The sequence below is a fragment of the Podarcis raffonei genome, chromosome 12, assembly GCF_027172205.1.
Source record: "Podarcis raffonei isolate rPodRaf1 chromosome 12, rPodRaf1.pri, whole genome shotgun sequence".
Classification (NCBI taxonomy): Eukaryota; Metazoa; Chordata; class Lepidosauria; order Squamata; family Lacertidae; genus Podarcis; species Podarcis raffonei.
Genome location: NC_070613.1, coordinates 35,542,938 through 35,565,676, shown reverse-complemented (window position 1 = coordinate 35,565,676; position 22,739 = coordinate 35,542,938). Strand labels below are relative to the sequence as shown.

The following is a 22,739-nucleotide window of genomic DNA, read 5'->3' as shown; positions in this document are numbered from 1 at the left end:
AGTTATTTCATTCAGGACTACTGCAGCTTTTCAGCTGTAGGGAATTTTGCACAAATGGCTCCCTGTGTGAAAATAAAAAGTACGAGGCCATCACACAAGGGTATTGCAACTTCAAAATAGTTATGTGAATTGTTCCTATGTTTGACTTGGAAGAACATATCCAGGGCCCTCCACTGCATTTTAAAATAAGGAGAATGCAAGGCATCCTGGGAACTGTAGTTTGTTATGGATGCTGCAAAGGGAGTAACTACAGTTCCCAGGATTAGGGGAAAAGCAATGTACTTTAAATGTGCATCGAATACACTTTTAATGTATGGTGTGGATCTGCCCACAGCTTACTTTGTTTGCATTTAAAAGATATAATTTTAACTCAAAAATGTGGGCACAACCTACTGATGACTTTCCATTATAATGGGGAATTTGGTACCCATATAATTCTCCCACTGAAATAAAAAATATTTGAGTTTAGTTGGTATGTGCTCTTGGAAGGGACTACAACTCCATAGTAGAGTGCAAAGGGTTTGAAATCCTGGCCTCTCCATTTAAAACCACCTGGCAGCTGGTGAAGTGAAGTACACTCTGCCTGAGACCTTGGTCTAGTGCAAGGCACAGGCAAACTTGGCCCTCCAGATGTTTTGGGACTACAACTCCCATCATCCCTAGCTAGCAGGACCAGTGGTCAGGGATGGTGGGAGCTGTAGTCCCAAAACATGTGGAGGGCCGAGTTTGCCTGGCCTAGTGAATCAGAGTTGACAATACTAGGCTGAATGGACAAATATAGTCTTCCTTGCAGTAAGATTATGTGTCTTGTGTTTTTTTAAAGGTAGAATTTAATTTAAATTAGTAATTTTTGGGGGATGGACAGACATGTTTTTAAGTGAAAGTTGGAATTGACTTAGTGAAATGGTTTTTGGAGGCACTGCTTTACAGCAGCCACAATCTTATTTCCAGGGTCAAATTATTGGGTGATTGTCTTTTAGCAGTAGTGCTGTGGGGTGCATCAAGGTACCGTCGTGTACCCAATGTTGATTAACATCTATATGAAGATGTTGGGAGTGGTGGTGGACTGGATGAGGGCCAACAAACTTGACTCTGAATCCTGGCAAGATGGAGGCACTGTGTGTTGGTGATCCTCAAGTCCAGATAACTGGTCAGTTGCCTGCTTTGGATGGGGTCGTACTCACCCTGCAATAGCAGGTTTGTAGTCCGGGGTGCTCCTGTGTCCATCTTTGCTTCTAGAGACCCAGGGAACCTCAATGGTAAAAGGAGTGCCTTTTACCAGCTTCAATGGGTAAGACAGCTGCAGCCATTTCTGGACCGCATTCACTGTCCACTGTTGCCTGTGTGCTGCTAAACTCCAGGATTACTGCAATGTGCTCTGTGTGGGGCTCCTCCTGACGTTGGTTCGGAAATGGCAGCTACTGCAAACTACGGAAGTTCAGCTGCTCACTGGTCACTGCCTTAGTACGTCATTGCTGAAATAATTCCTCTGCTAGTTAGCAAGTAGACGAAGTTTAGGTTTTGGTGTATAAAATCCTATACAGCTTGGGACCAGGATACAGGAAAGATTGTTGAAATTTGTCAGGTGCATTTTGCAATTGGCTATTGGCCACTTGCAACCAGGTGAAGATGCTCAGATGCCAGGATGACGCCTGACATCACCATCTGGAGGTGCGTGCCTGGGGATCCTTGGATCTTGTCTGTTTTCACATACTAACAACACATCCTGTAGAATTCTATCTGTGATATTTTGTCTGCACGATCAGAACAAATTTCAGCAACCAAAAGATCATATTGAAAAATAGAACCTTCGAGCTGTCTGGCCCGCAAACAGCAACTAGACACTCCTTTTTGGCCACTTGTAACCCTGGTTTTAGGGACACGGGTGGTGCTGTGGGTTATACCACAGAGCCTAGGACTTGCCGATCAGAAGGTCGCGGTTCAAATCCCCGCGATGGGGTGAACTCCCGTTGCTCAGTCCCAGCTCCAGCCAACCTAGCAGTTCGAAAGCACATCAAAGTACAAGTAGATAAATAGGTACCACTCTGGCGGGAAGGTAAACGGCATTTCCGTGCACTGCTCTGGTTTGCCAGAAGCGGCTTAGTCATGCTGGCCACATGACCCGGAAGCTGTACGCCGGCTCCCTCGGCCAATAAAGCGAGATGAGCGCCGCAACCCCAGAGTCGGCCACGACTGGACCTAATGGTCAGGGGTCCCTTTTTAACCCTGGTTTAAGGAGCCATTTGGTGCCTGGCTTACATATCAGCGTTTCTAACACTGCTCCCCCATTAATATACCCAACTGACCATTGTGAGCTACAGCTGAGGGCCTCGTGCTGACATTATTTATGTGTTTGCCATCCTGAGCAAGTGCATATAGATTGAAATAATGGTAGTAGTAGTAGTAGTAGTCGTCATCGCCGTAAGGAATTTCCAGCCTTCCTTTAGCAAGTAGTTTAGTGTGTGTTAGAATGATATCTGGAAAGCCCAAATGATTGTTGAGGGTGGGGGGGCAGACTTTCAATATAATTCCCACGCAGAAATATTCTAGTGCAGCAGCTTGGATATTCATTCCTGCACACAAGGGTTCCTCCACAAAACAGATGGTTGGCACTGCTAGCTTTGGCAGCGCTGATCAGACATTTGGGCGGGGGTGTATTTGGAATTGGTCTTCCGCCCGAAACAGATGATTAGAGCAGGGAGTGCCAACCATCTAGAGCAAAAAGCATTCTCCATTCCACAAGAGTCTTTAGCTGAGATGCCGAATGCCCTGCCCCACTTTATCACAGTCTAATGCAGGCCCTGTTCTAGAAAAACTATCCATCTGCTGGTCTGAATCTGTTTTGAATGAAGGTGATGGTGTTTACTCACATTATATTTTTTAAAATGATTTTTAAAATGTTTTAAAAATGATTAAATTTCAAAACTTGGCTTTAGGCAGTAGATCTTACATGCTACAGTTCAGAGAAGAACATTTGCTTCACGTTTCATTTAAATTCAGAGAAGTTAGGTGTTTTGATTTATGACAGTTAAATAACTATCATGCTATTAATGTTTGGCAAATAGCATGCTTTTTAATAAATCTCATCTCTGTCAGAAGAACCCTGTCAGAAAGGAAACCCCCCCATCCATTTGTTGTCAATGTGCTGCAGCTATTCAGTTCATTTCACAACAGTTACTTGCCTACCAAAATAGAGATAAAAATTAATAGCTTGCCCATTGCTACATGCATGAATTTTGGTGTGGGGGAATCTTTAATTTCCAGTTTTAGAAAACACTGGTTGTAAATAGCTAGTTGTTCTGAGGATTACCAAATTTTTCTTAAAAGAAGAAACCCTGAAAAGGGATGGGGCAGGAAATACTTTGACTTTTTTTAAAAAAAATCACTTTTATGTAACCTCAAAGGAATATATAGAAAAATCATGGCCAGAGTCTGAGAGAGAGGCTTTCATTTTATGTTCTTCTTTAGGAATTCTAGCTGACCAGTGCAGGAACAAAAAATTTTTTTGCCTGAACTCTGACTGTGGGAGTGTCTATATACAGTGGTACCTCGGGTTAAGAACTTAATTCGTTCTGGATGTCTGTATAACCTGAGATACCACTGTAATCTGTACATGTAAACTGTACCTTTGTTGTAATCTCCTCTTTATCCTTCTTATAAGTACAGTGGTACCTCAGGTTACATACGCTTCAGATTACAGACTCTGCTAACCCAGAAATAGTACCTCGGGTTAAGAACTTTGCTTCAGGGTGAGAACAGAAATCATGCTCCGGCGGTGCGGCAGCAGCGGGAGGCCCCATTAGCTAAAGTGGTGCTTCAGGTTAAGAACAGTTTCAGGTTAAGAATGGACCTCCAGAACAAATTAAGTTCTTAGCCTGAGGTACCACTGTATCTACAGGGGAACTCCCAAGCACTTTATATCCGAGTCAGCCCTGATGTCTTTCTAGTATAAGAAAGAACAAGGGATAATTGGATGACATTTCTGCTTCACTTCTGGCACTCTGAAGAACTCTTTTTAGCTGAAAACTATCTCTTAATATTTTTGCTTAGAATTGAAACTAGACCACTAGTCTGTCAAGGAGGTCTGGCACCTGCATCTGACACTTTTTGTGTTACAAAGACACATGTCGTGTCTTCAGCAAAGTGAGTTGTTTGCCACACAAGTTAAAACTAATTAGTTCCATTTTTAAGGATTACCGTATATGTTGCCTGTTCTAATACATGCTGCCTTGCGGCTTGCTTGGTTCAGTATTTAGTCACATGTTCCAGTCACATTGTGGCTGTATAAAAACAGCAGATTCATCAATGAAACTCAAAGTTGTGCACATAAATTATAACTCGCAGTTACATTAATATAAGTTGTTTACATATTGGATAAAACAAATTTCAAACTACTTTACAGAACTGTATTCGCAAATGCTTTACAGATGTTGGTGGTTTGGGGCTCTGTTCTTTCCACTGAATGTTCCAAAATCTTTCCCTCATAGAATTGTAGAGTTAGAAGGGACCATGAGGGTCATCTAGTCCAACCCCCTGCAATGCAGGAATCTTTTGCCCAACATGGGGCTCAAACCCACGATTAGGAGTCACGGCTTGCTTGATATACACTCTGTCCTTGCAGCAATCATTCTTCTTGCTGCATTAAAGGACTGAAACTTGCATGGAAGTTTGTACTTGATAGTGGCACCCAAGCATACACACCCTATCAGATATAAAGAGTGCTTATGTATGAAACCAACACTTTCTCTAAAATAGGTTTAAGCAGAGGCTCCTTTCCCAGTCATCAAGGGCATGTATTTTGGAATGTGCACATATTGTTGTTTGTTTATTGTGACCATTTATAGTCTGCTGTTTATTCAAAGGTCCCAGTGTGGAACATACATAAATATTTAAAACCAGAAATTAACAATTAACAGGTAACACCTGTAGTGTAAACTTTGATACTGGCAGTGGAGGTAGAAAACATCACCTAGGCAAGCAACTTTTTTCCTTTCTCATATATTGCAGTATACCTGCACTGTTGCAATTAAAATTTCCCCAGGAAATCACCTATCCATGCCTGCAGCCATCTCAATTCATGTTTTGATTTTACCCTTTCAGGTATTTAAGAAAGTGAAAACAAAACCAGGATGTTTGCAAAAGCAACGAAGAATTTTGTGAGAGAAATTGACTGTGGAGGAGACTTGATCCCCGTATCTCAGCTCAATAACTTGGACAAATTACAGTTCCTGAACATAGTGACAAAGAAGAAGAAAACCTGGTGCTGGCAGAAACCCAAGTATCATCTCTTATCAGTCACATTGAATGATGTGCTTGCTAAAGATGAACCCATAAAACCAGGTAAAATTAGTTACACGTTGCCACAGGAGATAAGGAAGTATAAAGTCCAAGCTGTTAATAAAAAAGTATTTCAAATCAGACTGCAGAAGATTTGCCTGCTTTAATTTTTGAAAACTTTTAAATATTCAGTTTCGTAAAGGCAGATGTTGCCATGTTAATGCATTTTAACATGTCCTTTTAAAGTATATATAAGATACTAATAATTTTTCCAATGCGAACACAAGTGGAATTTTATTGCACTGATGTTCTTAAGTGGCTATCAGGCTTTTCTGTATTTCAGATACACATCCTCAAGTTGGTAACTTTCAGAAGAGTAAGTCTGTTTCAGAAGAAAAACCCACAGCATTTTTGATATTGATAAAAATATGTATATACCACTAACTTTATAGAAAACATGTACAGCAAATATAAAACCCACAGGAAACACAAGAAAAATGGGAAAGCAAAAAAATTACAAGGAAATGGCCAATCACATAATATTCATCCAGTTGAAAAGTCCTGTTGACACACACTCACAAATAATACTAAGTATAATACTGATGGGACTTCGCTCCCAATGTTTCCATATATTAAATAACATTGGGGATAGCAGAGCCTTGTGACGCCTCGCAGACATGTAAGATTTATTGTGGTGCAAATTTCTGTGAGCTATAGTCCACTTCATCATTAGTTGCAGTCAGGATGAAGCAACTTTAGCAGAACATAGAATCGTAGAATTAAAGCATTCTATGATTTCTGCTTGTGTTTCCAACCTAATGTTTTGATGGTTAAGCTACTTCTATGTTTTTGCTTGTTTTCCAAGTGGTTGTGGAGTCTGATTTTGTGAAGTACGAGGGGAAGTTTGAAGACTATGTCAAAGGAAACATTGAAACTTCATTTGGAACGATTAATCTAGGAGCTGGAGGAAGAGGTGTTGTGGAAAGCCAGTCGTCATTTGGAAATCTGAAAAAGCAAGAAGCTGACTTACAGAAGCTTATGAAGGATGTCAAGGGAAAGTAGGTATTCAGCTTCAAAGCTGGTATCCTTGTGAAGTTTTTTTTTAATAAAAAATGCACTTAATATTAAGGCAGTGTAGTTGAAGGTGCAATATTTCCACAGTACTTTCCAAAATTGTGAATATTTTTTTATATAATAAGTATGTATTTGTTATGAAACAATCTGAATTAACTGACTTTGCAATATGTTTTGCCATTTTGCTCTGATGGAAGATCTCAAGGTAAGCTTTTTTTTTTTTGAAATGTCCATAACTTCTAAGGGGTAATTATTATTATTTCAGGACACTTTTAATGTGTGATGTTCTGTTGTGTTGTTGTTGGGTTTCTGTACATCAGAGATTTCCAAAATTCTTGTTGTGACATTAGAGTGTTAGCTTCAATGTGTAGGTGCATTGCACGAATGCTCTCCGCACTCCTCCCGGGGCTGGGAAGGGGTTAGTTTAACCTCCAGTTTGCTAGTAAAACTGACTATGTCACAAAATGATGCATGTCTAAAATGTGTGACACCAACATGGAAAGTTTGGAAAGCTCTGCTGTATATTATGTTGGAAGTTGTGCAGAGTGGCTGAGGCAACGCAGTCAGATGGGTGGGATACAAAAAATAATAATTTTATTAGCTGAGTTAGTCTGTTATGGCAAAGGCAACAAAGGGTCTTCTAGCACATAAAACCTTAAAAACCCAAAAACCTTATGCCATCATAATTAAGGTAGCATGGTTGTTGGTGCCTTTACTGATCTTTCCATAATTGCAGTGAGCTAAGTAACCACCCAACTGGGTGCGGCTTTTAAATGGTTTTTAATTGAGGAAGATACAGAACAAGGTACTGCCACAACCTCGAAAGCTGTTGAGCCAAACTGAAGCTTTATAGTACAGATCGTGCTTTGTAAGCATGCCTGAAATTAATCCACTGGAAAGCTGTATTTTGAATTGGATTAATAGACGAACTAACATGGGGCTCTGCTTGGTGGAATGTGACAGAGGATTAGATTAGTGTGTGCTGGTCTAGTTAGCTCCCTTCCAAGCGGATAAAACTTGGCTTTATATAATTGCAGACGGTGTTTTGGGTAGAGGGAATGAGGTGGTGGTTTATTGCTCCAGCACTCTGGGGAGAGACAAGAAACAAGATCCAGAGTTCAAACCCCTTTGCAATTTCATAACTACTGTATTTTTCGCTCTATAGGACGCACCGGACCACATGACACACCTAGTTTTTAGAGGGGGAAAAAATCATTCCCCCCCCCAGCCCCAAAGAGCGGCAGACAGGCTGCGCGCAGCCTGTCCGCTTCTTCCAGAGCTTCTCGGGGCTGCAGGGGAAGCCTGGGTTTCCCCCCCAGCTCCAAAGAGCGAAGAAGCCAAGACAGTGAGTGGGATCCATCCCACTGGGTGTCTTGGCTTCTGCCATAGCCATGCAACCTCTCCAGCCAGGAGCTAAACCTCTCCAGCGCGGCTAAAGAAGCGTGGCTAAAGAAGACAAGGCAGCGAGCGCAATCCATCCGGCTCGCTGCCTTGGCTTCCTCTTTAGCCTTGTGCAGCCTCTCCAGCCGGGGGAGGCTGCGCGTGGCTATGGCAATTCCCCCACCTCCCGCAAAAGCCCATAGGAGCCACGCACCCTTTAAGGACTGGCTGCGTCAGTCCCTTCTCCCTCCTGGGGAGAAGCCCGCGAAGCTTGTGTGCGGCTCTTGGGGACTTTTCCTGCCTGCCTCCCCCCTGCATTCGCTCCTTAGGACGCACAGAATTTCCCCCTTAGTTTTTAAGAGGGGAAAAATGTGTCCTATGGAGCGAAAAATACGGTATATACTATGTTCCCCACCACCACCAAAACAATAATTCTTCCCACCCCCACTTCCTTTGTGTATACTTGTGCTACTCCTGATCAACATCTGTAGAAACCTACTGCTTCCTATGGAATTGAATAGCCGTAGAATGAATTATCCTTGGTGTTGACTAATCATATAGACTTATTTACTGATGTATGTCAGTTAGGTGAAGAGGGGATAGGTAGAGTGCATACAATAGATTATAAATAGTATTTGTACAACCTTTAAGAAGAGAGACAACACCAACATGTTTGGAATCTTATGCAGAGAATGCGTGTTTGGAATCGCGCAGGGCAGGGCAGTAGGTAGCAACAACAACGAAAAAGGGGGTAGTGAAAGGACCGAGTACTAGGTCCTGCTTCTCACCTGTGTACACAAACCTTCTGCTTCAAATACAAGCTCCTAAAGTGGCTTTTCCTTGGAGGACTATCTGGGATTTGTTACAAATGTTTGCATGTAACATCTAGTTCAGGTATTGAGTCTCCTTGAAACAGAGGAAGGAGCAAGAACTTTTGCACTTAACTGTGCAAAAGAATGAATATATCCTCAGTTGCTATCCTCTTAGATTTACCTGTTAATTGATATTAGGATGCATTTTCTAGACACTGTAATAGCTAGCTTGTAAAAGCTTGCTGTAATTGATGTTATTAGCTTAACAGTGTGCCATTAACAGGTTTCTTTGACTCTAATGAATCCTGCTCTCTGGAGATTATTAAGGAAGTCTACAGTCTTCTTTGGGGAAATATTTTTTTCCATTCTCTTGGCACATTGGGACATGATTACCTATTAATACCATTAGATTTTTGAAAGGATTGCCTGCTCCCATACAAACCAGCCTTGTTGAGACTTTCATCGGAGGTTCTTATTGTGAATGCCCCTGCTTGCTCACATGACGTGGCTGGCTGCCAGGCATAAGGTGATGCCCCAGCTATGGAACTGCATCCTCAGATTGATTTACCAGACACTGACAAACTAGCAAGGAACATCTGCTTGCAAAACTCTTGTTTGTGCCTCTCTGGTTTGCAATTTGCCACCAAAGAATGAACTCTTTATCAGCCTCTTACAGATCAGTGCTCTGCACGTAGTTCATGGGTTGTCAACCTGGTCCCTACCGACCACTAGTGGGCATTTCAGGATTCTAGGTGGGTGGTAGGGAATTCTACAACACAAGCTGAATCATCTTTCCATTGAGCACTGAGAGGCAGTAAGGAGATTTTTACCATCAAGAAAGATGCATTAGTGGGCGGTAGGTATAAAAAGGTTGACTACCCCTGGTGTAGTTAATAAAGATATTTTTTTTCCTGGGTAGCAATTTTTGTCTGTTTCATACTCCTTCTTCAGGGCTGTTAATCTGCACAATACATTGCTGCAACAAATGCTTGAAAGAAAGCATGAAGTTCTTTGTATCCTGACAAAAAGAATAGTAACAACCCAGAAATGTTTAATATCTGAACATATTCAGACAGAAGAAAAAATGGCTAGTATGGTGGGGATAAAGACAAAAGTTATCAAGGTAAGAACTGGGGGAAAAATTGAATGCAGTTCATTATAGATACGTACTGTTGAATTGCACCTCGCACACATTTAACTTGAGTAATTTCAGCTTTACGTACTTGGCGGCTGGCCAGCTGAAATCGTGCAAATTAAATGCACGCCGGGCAGAGAGCTGAAGAACTCTTAGAATGGCTTGCCAGGCTTTGGGAAGCTCTTGTGTGGTCTCTGGGAGGCTGACATGAGATCTCAGACAGCCCTGCAAGATCTGGCGAAAACCTCCCCAGAGCCCAGTAAGCAAGGTGGAAAGCACCATGCGTGGGGCAAGATCTGCTTGGCGCACCAACTTCAAAAAGGTAGTGATGCTTGCACGGGATACATTCCAGGGTTGTTTTGACTATACACAATTTTGGCTTTATGCACAATCCCCGGAACATAACCCCTGCATAAGTTGCAGTTTGACTGTGTTTTCCTAAAGTAAACTGTGACATGTTCCATTTAGCATCTTAACAGCATCTGTGCTGTTATAGGCCCCTGTAGCTTTCCTGCTTCTGAACAGTTCTTCACAAGTATGCAGTGATTCCACATGCCGAGGTGCAGCTCTGTGGGACATTCTCCTACGGAAGCTCAGTTGCAAGGAAAGCTTTGCAATAATACATTCCTTTAATTTCCTCGTTTCATTTCGGCACATACTGGGGAAGCTCCTTATGGATTGCCCCCTAAGTCTAATCAGGGGTGAGAAAATCTTTGGCCCTCCAGATTCTTTTGGACCACTACCCCCCACCATCTGTAACCTTGGGCTGGGGGAGCTGGAGCCCCAACAACATCCAAGGAAGCCACAGGGTCCACATCCCTGGTCTGCTTACTAAAAATTACATGGCTTCATAGAACTAAAGTTCTGTATACATGTTTGTGCCTGCCCAACCCCCCAGCCCCACGACTTTCTGCTGGCAGGTGTTTAAGAATATTGGTGCCTATGAAAAGAAAAAATCAGGATTACTCTGGAGCAGTGCTAGCTGGGGTGCCTTTGGGCAAGATACCTCGAACAGGCTCCGCTCTCTGCACCCATCTCCACCTTGCCACTGCCCATTTGCTTGCCCTCTCCTTCTGGGTGCAATCTGCACTACCACCCAGAGGGAGAGTGAAAAGCAAGTGGAGAACATTGCTTTATTCTCGCCCTGCTTGGGGAAGGGAGGCAGCCAAAGAAAGGAAGAGGAGCAGCAGGGCCACGAAGCTCAGGAAGTCAGTAGCTGGTCTCTTACAAAGCTTTGAACCCAGGTGCCCAGTGATGCTGGCCTCTGCCCTTGAATCTGCTCCAGATTAAGATTTTGAGACTGCTCCTTTAAAAGAGTGAACCCTGAGCGATCTGAGGGACATTTGTCAGGATGCTTTTCCTAAATGTGTATTTAATTAAGACACTGCAAAAATGGCGCACCATCTTTTCAATGTGGAAATATTCCTATCCAGGTTGGAAGCTATATATTAGCATAGAGGTGCTTTGCCAAACCTATATCACAAACTCAGGCTAACAATATAAAACACTTGCATTGGACTGAAGTCCTATTAAGTCTACTGCTCCGGTCAGTGGTGTAGAAGCTCACAAGCAGTGTTACAGAGATGGTCCCACATGGCTGTGTCTCTGGTACCCTGGTAAGCAGAAAGTTATATACTGCCTCTATTGCTGGACGATCAATATATAGCCATGGAGGATCATTCTTATGGTAGACCTGTGGCCAATTCCAATAATGGTTTAAAAACCAATTTAAGCTTTTTTGGGCACAGCCAACTAGCAGAGGTTGGTATATTAGGACAAACGGGGCACTGTCCTGCCAAACTCAGCTTGCCCTCTGACATTCCTCATCTGTCTACCCTCTTTCTTCTGCACCAGGCAGAGCTCTGCCTGTCCTTCACGCTGGTTTCACCTAAGGCTTCTCTAATGGGCACCAGCAACTACTTGTGGCCAACCTTGTGGAAACAAATTCTGTAACATCTGCACCCTGTGAAAAATAACACATTTTCGTTTTCTGTTTCATCAACTTGTGTAACTGGCTTAGAAAGGATGGAGAGAGCCTTTTTTGTGGTTGTTGTTTTTTTGTAGTGCTGCATAACTAAGTATGTTGTTTATCTTGACGTTCATTTTGTCTGCAAGTTATTACTGGCACTGAATTAAGCCAGTGTAAATTAAAGAGCGGATTAATATCTCCCTCAGGTATCAGTGAGTGAAAATGGGAATGTGATAAAGGATTCTAATGTGATCTTGGAGATCCCTGCTCCCACAGCTATTGCTTATGGTGTAATAGAACTTTATGTAAAGCGTGACGGACAATTTGGTAAGTAATATGTTCATCTTCTTCCCTTGAGCAGCATTACCAAGCTCTGTAGCCTGATGAGCGATGCATTTTTGCTAGGATTAGGACATGATACAGTCAATCAAGTTGTTCACTGTCCGATAACTTTTGAATAGAGTTAGAGGGGAGAAACAATACAAGGATTTGGAAGTGTACACAGATGCTTGAAGTCATTCTTGCCTTTGCTGAATTTGGAAATGCACTTTTACATTTAAGAGGGACTCTGTCCACAGTGTTTTGTCTTGGGTGTATTACAAAAGAGTCTTTCTGTTATCGTAAATGAGCAAACGTATTAGTGACACAAGAGTCTTACTCCCCAACAGATCCATCTGTCAGAGTCGGTCTTGTTCTTTTGCTAACTCATTCAGCTGCTATAATCCATTGTTGCTCATACACCATCTGCTTTTACAGTAGAGTTTCTCCTAGCCTTCTTTTCAATCATTCCCCTCCTGCTGAACCTCTATAGTACTTCATAAGCACCCTGCAGGGTTTTGTGTATTTTTTGGTGGAAGTTTCAGCGATTTATGGATGTTCAACACAAAAATGGAAGCAGAGAAAACTTCTTCCACTCTGTTCACTGCCTCTGCCTCCCAAACCTCCCACGGGACTCAAAGCATCAGGCAGGAAACAGTTAAAGGAGTTATTGAAAGGGAAATTCACAGCTTTGCAGTAGACATCATCCAGTGAGGGTTGCCTTATTTGACCTGCAAAAAATGATCTTACTAGTGCAGGGGAAACAATTTGTCAAATGGGTGGGACCACCTGCCTGTCAATCAACTGACATCATAATGGTCAGGGGTAGCCCAAGACATTTGGGTATCTGAGGTGGACCCCAGAATGGCTCTCTCCCTATCAGGGAAGATCTACATCAGGAACAACGGGAAGAGAAGGAAGATCAACCCTGCCACCTTGCCCCATGGGTGGGCTGGCTCTCATAATGGTGTCAGGTGGTTTGGCACTTTGACGTTCCAAAGTCAGGACTTCAAAGCACCTTGCATGCACCAAGGTATGGCTATAATGAAGGTCTTTCCCTTCATTTTAGCTGCTGCTGTGCTGTGCTGATACAAGGAAGGAAAAAGCTATTTTAGCATCACTTTACTGCTTGTGAAGGTGCTTTGAAGCCCCAACTTGAGGACTTCACAGCACATTCAAACTGAGCAGGATTCAGGACGGGGGTTGCGTTGAAACCACTGCTTGAAACAAAGGGGAGAACTTCATTTTAGCAGAGGTTTCTATCCTACTTAACACTGGGTTCACCTGAACCATGCAGGATTGACCTCCCTGGCCAATTCTGCTTTGTACAATGCTTTAGAAGCTCCCAACAACCAAGTGGTGGTTGGGCACTTCAGAAGCTGCCCAAGGGGGCTTTGTAGTTGTAGGGTGGGTGAGTAGGTGTGGCTTGCCCAAAATGGCTTTGTGGGCAGGCAAAGTTTGGCCTGTGGGCAAGACGTTCCCCATCCCTGAACTAGTGAGAGGAATCAAAGGTTTCCTCATTATGCCCCTCCAGAGTTGGTGACCTGCAGTGCCTCAGACTTATATGTGTCCATGTCAGAATTGATGTTCGAAGGACCTGATGCCTGAATTGACCCTTGCCTGCTGGGTATCTAGTTTGCAGTGATTTCAGACAGAATTTCTTTTCTACCATTTATGATCCTCTTCCACTTGCTCATCCTCCTCAGCAATGCAAGAGTATCATATAGGCTTGCCTGGAACTCATTTGACATTGGCAAAAGGCCAGTGAAAAGATCCATCTGAGGGGCAGGTTAAATGCAAAGCCTTCAAGCACCTCATTTGTTTGCAATGTTCATGGGTGGTAGCATACGAGGTTTTTTGGCTGATATAAGAGAACGGGGCACATATTATTGTTGCTGCGGTTGTTAAGATATTCTGGTTCATCTCCACATATCAATTTTAACACTATGGATATAATTTGATAGAGTGCTTGTGTGTATGCACAGATCTTAAGATGACAACTAAGCATGAACATTAATGATAAAATATTAACATTTCCAGCCTCTATATCTTCTCCCTATTGGAATGGTTTGTTTGATCGAGATAACAAGTGCAGCACCCTTGGGTTTATTAACTTCTGTCCTCTTCGTTGCTGCCCTGCCCTTTTTGGTATTTGGTGATCTTATCTCTCAGGCGTCATATAAGATGGATGTCTCCACTATCTCAGTTTATGTATAGGGAAAGTTTTTAATGTTTTATTATGTTTTTACGTGGGGTCTGCCGCAGAACAAGAGTCCACAACCCTACCTCATGGGGGGATGTCTAGTGAACGAAGTGTGTCATCAAGCAAACCATATTTCCTCTAATACCCAGTTAGTCACTCCTCCGGCAGGAGCTAGTGAAATAAGTATGTTAGCATGGGAACGTAGATGCTGCAAGGCAAACTGTTTCCACTATTCAGGGAGGATACGCTATAGCAGAAGGGCGTTCCTGATCTCTTTCCTTGGTGCCCAGCAACTTGAGCAAAGAATAACTCCCTTCAAATTGGGCCCATAAAAGTTTTATTGACTTGTGTAGTAAAGTTTTATGGCAGCAAATCGCAAGGGATTATTTCATGCATGATGATCGATCAGTTTTCCATACAGTGGTACCTCGGGTTAAATACTTAATTCATTCCAGAGGTCCGTTCTTAACCTGAAACTGTTCTTAACCTGAAGACCACTTTACCTAATGGGCCCTCCCGCTTCCGCTGCGCTGCTGCCATGCAATTTCTGTTCTCATCCTGAAGCAAATTTCTTAGCCCGAGGTACTATTTCTGAGTTAGCGGAGTGTGTAACCTGAAGCGTATGTAACCTGAAGCGCATGTAACCCGAGGTACCACTGTATTCTGTTTCTTCCCATTGAATTGCAAAAAGGACCAAGTCTAGAGTTCTGGATTAGCACCATCTGTACCCTTGGTATATCATCTCCTTTATACTGTTGCAATGCTCTTGGAATACTTCTTCTGTTTGCTATATTTACCGTATTTTACGCACCATAGGACGCACTTTTTCCCTCCTAAAAAGCAAGGGAAAATGTGTGTGCATCCTATGGAGCGAATGCAGGGGGGAGGCAGGCGGGGAAAGCCCCCAAGAGCCGCACACAAGCTCCGTGCGCTCTTGCGGGCTTTTCCACAGGAGGGAGAAGGGACTGACTGGCCGCATCAGTCCCTTCTCCCACCTCCCAGAAAAGCCAGGAGAAGCCGTGCAGCCCTTTTAAAGTGTGCACAGCTTCTGCCGGTTTTGTGGGAGGTGGGGGAATTCCCCCACCTCCCAGAAAAGCCAGGAGAAGCCGCGATCTCTTTAAAGGGGTTGCGCAGCTTCTGCGGGCTTTTGGGAGAGGTGAGGGAATCTCCCCACCTCCCAGTAAAGCCAGGAAAGCCCTGCACAGCGTCTCCCGGCAAGGAGAGGCTTCACGGGGCTAAAGGGGAAGCCAAAACAGCGAGCAGGATCCATCCTGGTCGCTGCTTTGGCTTGCTCCATAGCTGCGCACAACCCCTCCGGCAAGGAGAGGCTGCACGGGGCTATGGCTTCTTTAGCCCTGCACAGCGTCTCCCGGCAAGGAGAGGTTGTGCGGGGCTAAAGAGGAAGCCAAAACAGTGAGCGGGATCCATCCTGCTCGCTGCCTTGGCTTGTGCCATAGCCTCGCGCAACCCCTCCGGCAGGGAGAGGTTGTGTGCAGCCTGTACGCTGCTCTTTGGGGCTGAGGGAGAAAAAAGGTTTTTTTTCTTGATTCCCCCCCCTAAAAACTGGGTGCGCCCTATGGTCCGGTGCGCCCTATGGTGCGAAAAATACGGTAAGTAAGTTTGCCTCTCTGTAGCCCTGCCCTCCAAATGGCCAGAATGTGTATGAACACAGTCTCGGCTCACGTACAGTCCCCATCTCAGATTCTTGCTCACTTTGCATCCACAGTGAGCCTCTGGTTGCAAATTGATATATCGAAGTGGGATAGAAGTAAATCCTTGCCACATAATTTCAGGGTAGCTCATATCTGCTCACAAGGGGGTGCTTTGCTTTATGCTTCTGTGTTTTCCTTAATTTCCAATGCTCTTTCTGGGAATGCATCTGGTAGTATTGGTAGCACATGTGGCTCTTGAGTGCTTTATAACTCTTAACAAACCACAGCCCATATTGCTTTGTGGCTTTGCCAGCATGGAATACACAGTGCCTTTTTGCCAGCTAGAATTAGGGAATTGTAATCATGCAAATAGGCTTTAGGAAGAGTGGGAAGGGGAGTGCTCTAACAGCCACTGATATCACATACAGTGGTACCTCGGGTTACATATGCTTCAGGTTACAGACTCTGCTAACCAAGAAATGGTGCTTCAGGTTAAGAACTTTGCTTCAGGATGAGAACAGAAATTGTGCTCTGGTGGCACGGCAGCAGCGGGAGGCCCCATTAGCTAAAGTGGTCATTCAGGTTAAGAACAGTTTCAGGTTAAGTACGGACCTCTGGAATGAATTAAGTACTTAACCTGAGGTACCACTGTAGCTGTGAAGCTTGGACAGTTGACCAGCTATGATATGGTTTGTCCACATTAATATTTGGGGGGAGGTCCTTTGGCTGTATGTACAGTATACATTTAAAGCACATTTTGTTGTCGTCCCTAAAAAAAAGAATATTGGGAACTGTGGTTTGTTAAAGGTCCTGGGAACTGTAGCTCTGTGAGAGGTTAATTGCAGTTCCCAGAATTCTTGGGTAGGCAGTAAGTTTTAAATTTGCTTTTCGTATGGTGCATATCTGGATCACAGGTCCAGGTGCCACTTACTCCTGGCTGCTTCCTATCTGGCTTATGAAGATATCTTTTCCTCCTGCCTGATCCTGGAGTTCAGAAGGATAACGCAGGCTTCCAGACAGACTTACTCACTTGGGACATTATTAGATAAGATTGCCCTGGGAACAGAAGTTAATTCAATAGCGTTACCAATATCTCTTCTTTCCAATGTTCGCAGCCAGCTCTTATTAGCTTTAACAGAGGCACGAGGAGCGCCATGGCGGAGTCTCATTACTCTTGGGAATAGCTTTAATTTGTATTGCTCTCTCTGTCCCCCCCCCCATCTTGCCGTGTTGCTTGCCTGGGTCTCAAAGGGTTTTTAATATGCCAACAGCTCCACAAACAATTGCTTCCTTCATCTCATTCTCCAGCACAGAGGTTTGCGTGGCCGCGGCTTTTTTATCTTTGATGGAAATGCTTCTTTCCTGGTGCTCTGTTTGTATTTCCCTTTTTATACACATTCTCAATTCAGCAAGAAGGGATATGGATGTGGAACAGTTATATTTAAATTCCGAACATGGGCTGTGAAGTTGACAGTTAGCGTTGCTCCTCCCGTCTCACATTTATCCTTAAGTCTGCTGTTCTCTTCATGCAGATTTCATTACAGTTTTGCAAGAGTGCTGGGGAAAGTGAAATCTCGTCCATTTTCTCATAGATCCGTTTCTCAAAACATCCATGTTGTTAACTCTGGCTCTGATGATAATAATCACAATATAATAATGATTTATTATTTATACCCCGCCCATCTGGCTGAGTCTCCCCAGCCACTCTGGGCGGCTCCCAATCAAATGTTAAAAACAGTACAGCATTAAATATTAAAAACGTCCCTAAACAGGGCTGCCTTCAGATGTCTTTTAAAGATAGGATAACTGCTTATTTCCTTCACATCACATCTGAAGGGAGGGTGTTCCACAGGGTGGGCGCCACTACCGAGAAGGCCCTCTGTCTGAGAATTTGTTTTCTACGCAATTGACATGGAATCAGTTACCTAGATGAATGATGGACTCTCCCTCACTAGGGGTCTTTAAACAGAGCCAGTGGAAAGCTATCATCTGTCGAGGGATCTTCTAGCTCTTGAGTTTTTTCAGAGGAAAGAATTGAACTAGAGCAGTGATGGCCAAACGTGGCCCCTCATCATCCCTCACCACTGGTCCTGTTAGCTAGGGATGATGGGAGTCCGTAAACAGCTGGAGGGCCAAGTTTAGCCATCACTGAAGTAGAGGGCCATCAAAAACCACCCCCACTCCTTTAGAAAGTTCACATCCACACTACAAATTAAAAGAGCATGGCTTCCACCCCCCCAAAGAATCCTGGGACCCATAGTTCGTTGAGGGTGCTGGAAATCTTTGGAAGAGGCAATGTGTTTTAAATGTATGGTGCAGCTGCATCCAGAAACAAAGCATATAATATTATTGTAGTCTTTCCTTCTGCAAAATGAGAGCGCTGCAATCTGACTGTTATATGTATTTTCTAAAAGCTTATAAAGCATAGAGTGAATTGGTGGTGATACTCCAAAGTGCTCGCCCCCCCCCCTCTCTCTCTTTCAAAAAAGATCACACTTTGAATAGAAAGGGGCAGGTCGTTTAGCTGCTGTCTCTTCAAGATTCCATAAGAGTTCTCTGAAAAGTCAGGAAAAACCTCCTTGAAGTCCTTTCCTGGCTGGGCTGTATGTGTGGTCTGATGTCCACTAGGGGGAGTGGTGGAGCCAGATCCAAATCTAACCAGTTCCATTCTTTGTCAAAAGCAAATCTGCACATATTTCTGTGTGGGCTACACAGAGCAAACTTAACCCAAAGGTGTGTAGTCAAGTAGCCCATCCTATGGGAATGGTACTTAATGACAGCAAGCCACACAATATTTAGGTTTTCATTCCACTCTCTTTCTGTACAGATGGGACAAAGAGGGAGTATGAATCCTGAATCGCTAGGACTTAAGTTCCTTTGGGTGACAGCAGAAAAACCATAACGGTATTCATCCTAGTAGTTTGCTTCTATTAGCAAATGTGTATTTTGATGAATGGACAGCCGAGTAAATGGACAGTTAGATACAATCTCTTTCACATAACTGTGGGTCTCGTGGTGTGATGTGGTATTTACTGTAACATGACAGGAGGGAAATGTTTCTCATGGCAACCTTCACTAGTTAAAAAAAATTGAACATGGTACTTGGATCCAATTCTCATTTATATCTTTGAGGAACTGTAAACTAAACATACCATGTTTTAGCAAACTTGCTAATTAGCTAGTTGTGTAGCCCTCCTTCCCAACCAGTTAAAGACTTGCTGGGCAGTAATTTAGCAGTTTTCTTTCTCTCTCTAAAAGTTCAGGTGCACAGGAAGAAAAGTTTAACGTGTGTGTGTGTGTTTGGCAGGCTAACATGTAATCAAAAGACATCTGCTGGGTAATTTTTTGTTGCTGTGTTTCCAAAGTCTTTCTGGATAACTCAATCAAGCCCTTTCTGTTTGACAGAATTCTGCCTGCTACATGACCAAGAGGGTGGCTTTGAAAGGGAGAGTATGGAAGGATCAGCTTATCATTCTGCAGCTTTCCGATATTCTTTCTTCCCCCATCTTCTGGATGCTGTCGATAGCGAGAATCCGCCAGGCCCTGTCCCCAGTGATGCCCCATTAAGTGTTTTGAGCAAAGGTAGGACTGAGTGGAAAGTGTTAAGAAGTACAAAAGAAAACCTGGCTCACATTAAGAACAAAATGGGAGATCAACCTGTTTTCAGTTTTAAATAGGTCTTCTGAAAAGCTCTTAGATATCAGGGTACACAAAGGATCGTTGGGATGTGCATAGGAGAAGAGTGTTGGAGATAATTTGCCAACCTGATTGCTGCAGCATGGAAAGAGGGGTTTAAAATTCCCCTCCTGGTCTGTATTTCCAGCTCTTGAACCTAAGAAATAGACAATTATATTGGTATTGCAGCAAACTTCACACCCAGCCCTTAGCCTGAGCAAGACAGTGTTGTACAACTTAATGTTAAATGGAGAGGGAAACACTGGTGTCAGCTGCTGGTTCATAAAATTCTCATCCCTCTGAGTAGAAAAGGCCACATGCTCCACGTGTTGATATGTACAAAATAAAGAGGTGGTGTTTTGGATTTGAGCAAGGATTTTTTTTGTTACCAATGAATTGAGATCCTCTCAATGGATTTGAGATTGGTGTCCACCATTGGATATATTTATACCACTCTTCCCCTCGAAGTACGTATGTGGGTTTGCTTTGGATTCCCCCAAAAAAACTGGGAGGGGGAACGAATTAGATCTTCCCTTTTGTCCACCTCCAAGTTGCTCTGTACAATTGCATCCATATTTCTGGAGTGTTTTCTATGCACACGTTTTTCAAGGTGTGGTTTCCTTTTACATAGCATGCTATTGATCTATAGGCTCCTCTCCTGGACAACCGTTATGGCATGCGAAGGTACCAAATGTCAAAATGTGGTGCTTTGGAACGTGTGCTTCCTGTTCTGCTTGGAAGGTAGATCATCCCTTGCCGTGAACTTAATTGCGAACTATTTTGGCTACACTGTGCCCCTTCCAGACTGTTCCAAATTAATGTTTTAGGATGCACGCATGGAATAGCAATTTTTGGAGAGCATTTGTTGCACAGCATGGAAACATTTTCTTAATTAAATTCCCCAGCAGAGGCTTACTTAGCACCTTGACCCTGCAGAACCTTGTTTTTGCTCAGGAAGCGCCGCCTTACTCCACAAAGCCATGAGAGAGGTAGGTGCAGCAGCTGTAAATGAGGGTCAAATTGAGATTTAGGGCAGCGAAAATTGGTTGCTGGTGTGCGCTTGCTGTATCTTGCCCAATTAAGGTCTAGTCAGACAAAGTTGTGACAAGAAAAAGAATTAGTTTGCAGGACAGGGGAGAGCAGGTTGCAGCTTGCTTTGCCTTACAGCTTTGAAGCTGCTTTTTCTGCTTCAGTAAAGCGCTTCCATAAGACCTTTGCATAAGGCCTCTGAATGTGGTCTTTTCCCCAAGTTGGTCCAGAGCTATGATAAAAATCGGCCATTTTTCAATCAATGAAACAAAATAGGACTTTCTCTGGAACAGGTAAATTGATTGAAAAAAAGGAATCTCTCTGTATTGCTGAAATTGAAGTGTTTTTTGTTGAGTATCCTCACGACTGTTTTCTTGGTTTGCTGCTCTGTGTGACTATTTCAAAGGCTTGTGGCTGCATCTTGATTTCATTGGCTTACTCTACCCAGTTCAAGCAATCCTTAAACGTAGTTGCAACTGATCCAAATTTAGGCCTCATTTGCCATTCAATCCCAGGTTTTATTATCGGCTCTATAAATGAATAGTACATGAATGTACTATGGGTTTTTCTCTTTTACGGGCTGAGTGCATCCAGAAAGTGCATTTATGTTGCAGTTTGAGTTATGTTTGAGTTCCGGGCATTCACTGTGTTAGCTACCCTTCATACATTTTCCGCACATAAAAGCTTCCTCTTTCTAGAATTGCAGGTTGTGTTTTAAAAAAAGGAAATCAGTTTTCAAAATAAATGCTGCATTTGTAGAGTTGCCCCATATACACCCTGATAAATCATAATGGAGTAAAACATGTACAGTATATTTATATAGATGTAGCATTTATTAAAATGAAACAAAAAAAAAGAAATAAGTGGTGCATTGGGTGAAAAAGGGCAAATTCAGCATTTTAAAAAAACATTTCCATTTATGAAGAAGAGGCACAACAATAACTGGGAACAGATATGCTGTAAAACATCTGGGGCCCTCCAGATGTTGAACTCCAATTCCCATCAGGTCCAGCCAGCATGGCCGGAGGTGAAGTCCAACTTCTGGAGCGGCACCGGTCCCCTGCACCCCTAAACCATTTGCAGAGTTTTACCTCTCTAGCGTAGCGCAAGCTTTCCTGCAACAAAACCCAGAAGTCAAATGCAAAGTAGTTAACAAATGGAGGGCAAATTTGCCACCGTGCTGTGATTTCTAACCCAGGAATGTTATGCCTTGAAAACATATTTAGTAATGCTCTAGTTCAGAAATGGAGATCTTGTCGTCGTCCCCCAAACTGCAAGCCCCAGCCCCAGCCAGCATGGCCAGTGGTCAGAAATGATGGGAGTTGCAGTCCAGTAACATCTGGTGCTGCATCCCTGCTTTTAAAAAATGTTTCATTGAACTGGTAACCTTTGGTTGAGATGCTGTTGAAAGTGTTGCCCCTTCAAATCCCTTTCAGTGTGGTTTCTATCAGCATGTACTTGCTTAATGTGTGTCCCCTTTTGTCTCTGAAAGATGCCTTGCAGTTCAAGACCCATTTCCAGACCTTCATGAAGCTAACGGAGGAAAAGCAGGGAACTTTATACCAACTACTCTGTGATTTTCTGCTTCAGGAAGAAATGGTGACTGAGCTGGAGGATGTGGTAATCTTTTTTCTTTCTTTCTAAATACACAAACTTTCTCCTTTTTATTTATAAGCAAGAATAGCTGATTTTCAAACCGCCCCCCCCCCATGGGCTGATGTGTTTCTGATTCCATATTCAGCATCCCATCAACATTGTCTGTTCTTTACAGCTGGACCATATATGTACAGAAGACAAACCAGAACTCCTTGTAATGGTGGAGTCAAAGCCACCAGAGCAGAAAAACATAGAGGATTTCTTACAGCTTGTTGGAATCCGTTTACGGAACAAACAGTTCCTGCAGAAGGACCCACTTTCCAACAAGGAGCTCCTCTTAGCGGCTCACATCCTCCTCAGTGCTATAGCAGGTACAGTAAGAAAAAAGAAATTAGCTGCTTGGTGGTTCTAGAACTGGGAAAGAAACACCCACCCTGAAAGACTTTGGAAAACGGACCACAGCTGTAGGCTAGATTGGGTCAATGGCCAAATTTTGTGTGAAGCAGTTGCCATTTCTTCCCATCCGTGACATCATTTGTCTACTCTATTCCAACTCCCTGCGATGAAGGAATATTTTGCCCAACGTGGGGATTAAAAGTCTCATGCTCTGCCAACTGAG

The 22,739-nt window shown here is 43.3% G+C and overlaps 1 protein-coding gene across 4 annotated transcripts in view; it reads left to right on the top strand.

Moving 5' to 3' along the window:
• Positions 1-22,739, top strand: part of GSDME (gasdermin E) — a 29,713-nt gene that overhangs the window by 5,329 nt on the left and 1,645 nt on the right. For 3 of the 4 annotated variants that reach the window (XM_053410628.1, XM_053410629.1, XM_053410630.1), the window contains 7 exons: positions 5,101-5,340; positions 6,143-6,335; positions 9,495-9,666; positions 11,854-11,974; positions 19,226-19,402; positions 22,017-22,144; positions 22,296-22,491. In XM_053410628.1, the coding sequence (XP_053266603.1) occupies positions 5,130-5,340; positions 6,143-6,335; positions 9,495-9,666; positions 11,854-11,974; positions 19,226-19,402; positions 22,017-22,144; positions 22,296-22,491 (1,198 nt within the window). In that variant the 5' untranslated portion in view covers positions 5,101-5,129. The remainder of the gene's footprint in view (positions 1-5,100; positions 5,341-6,142; positions 6,336-9,494; positions 9,667-11,853; positions 11,975-19,225; positions 19,403-22,016; positions 22,145-22,295; positions 22,492-22,739) is intronic. The other variant, XM_053410631.1, reaches the window with a different exon arrangement.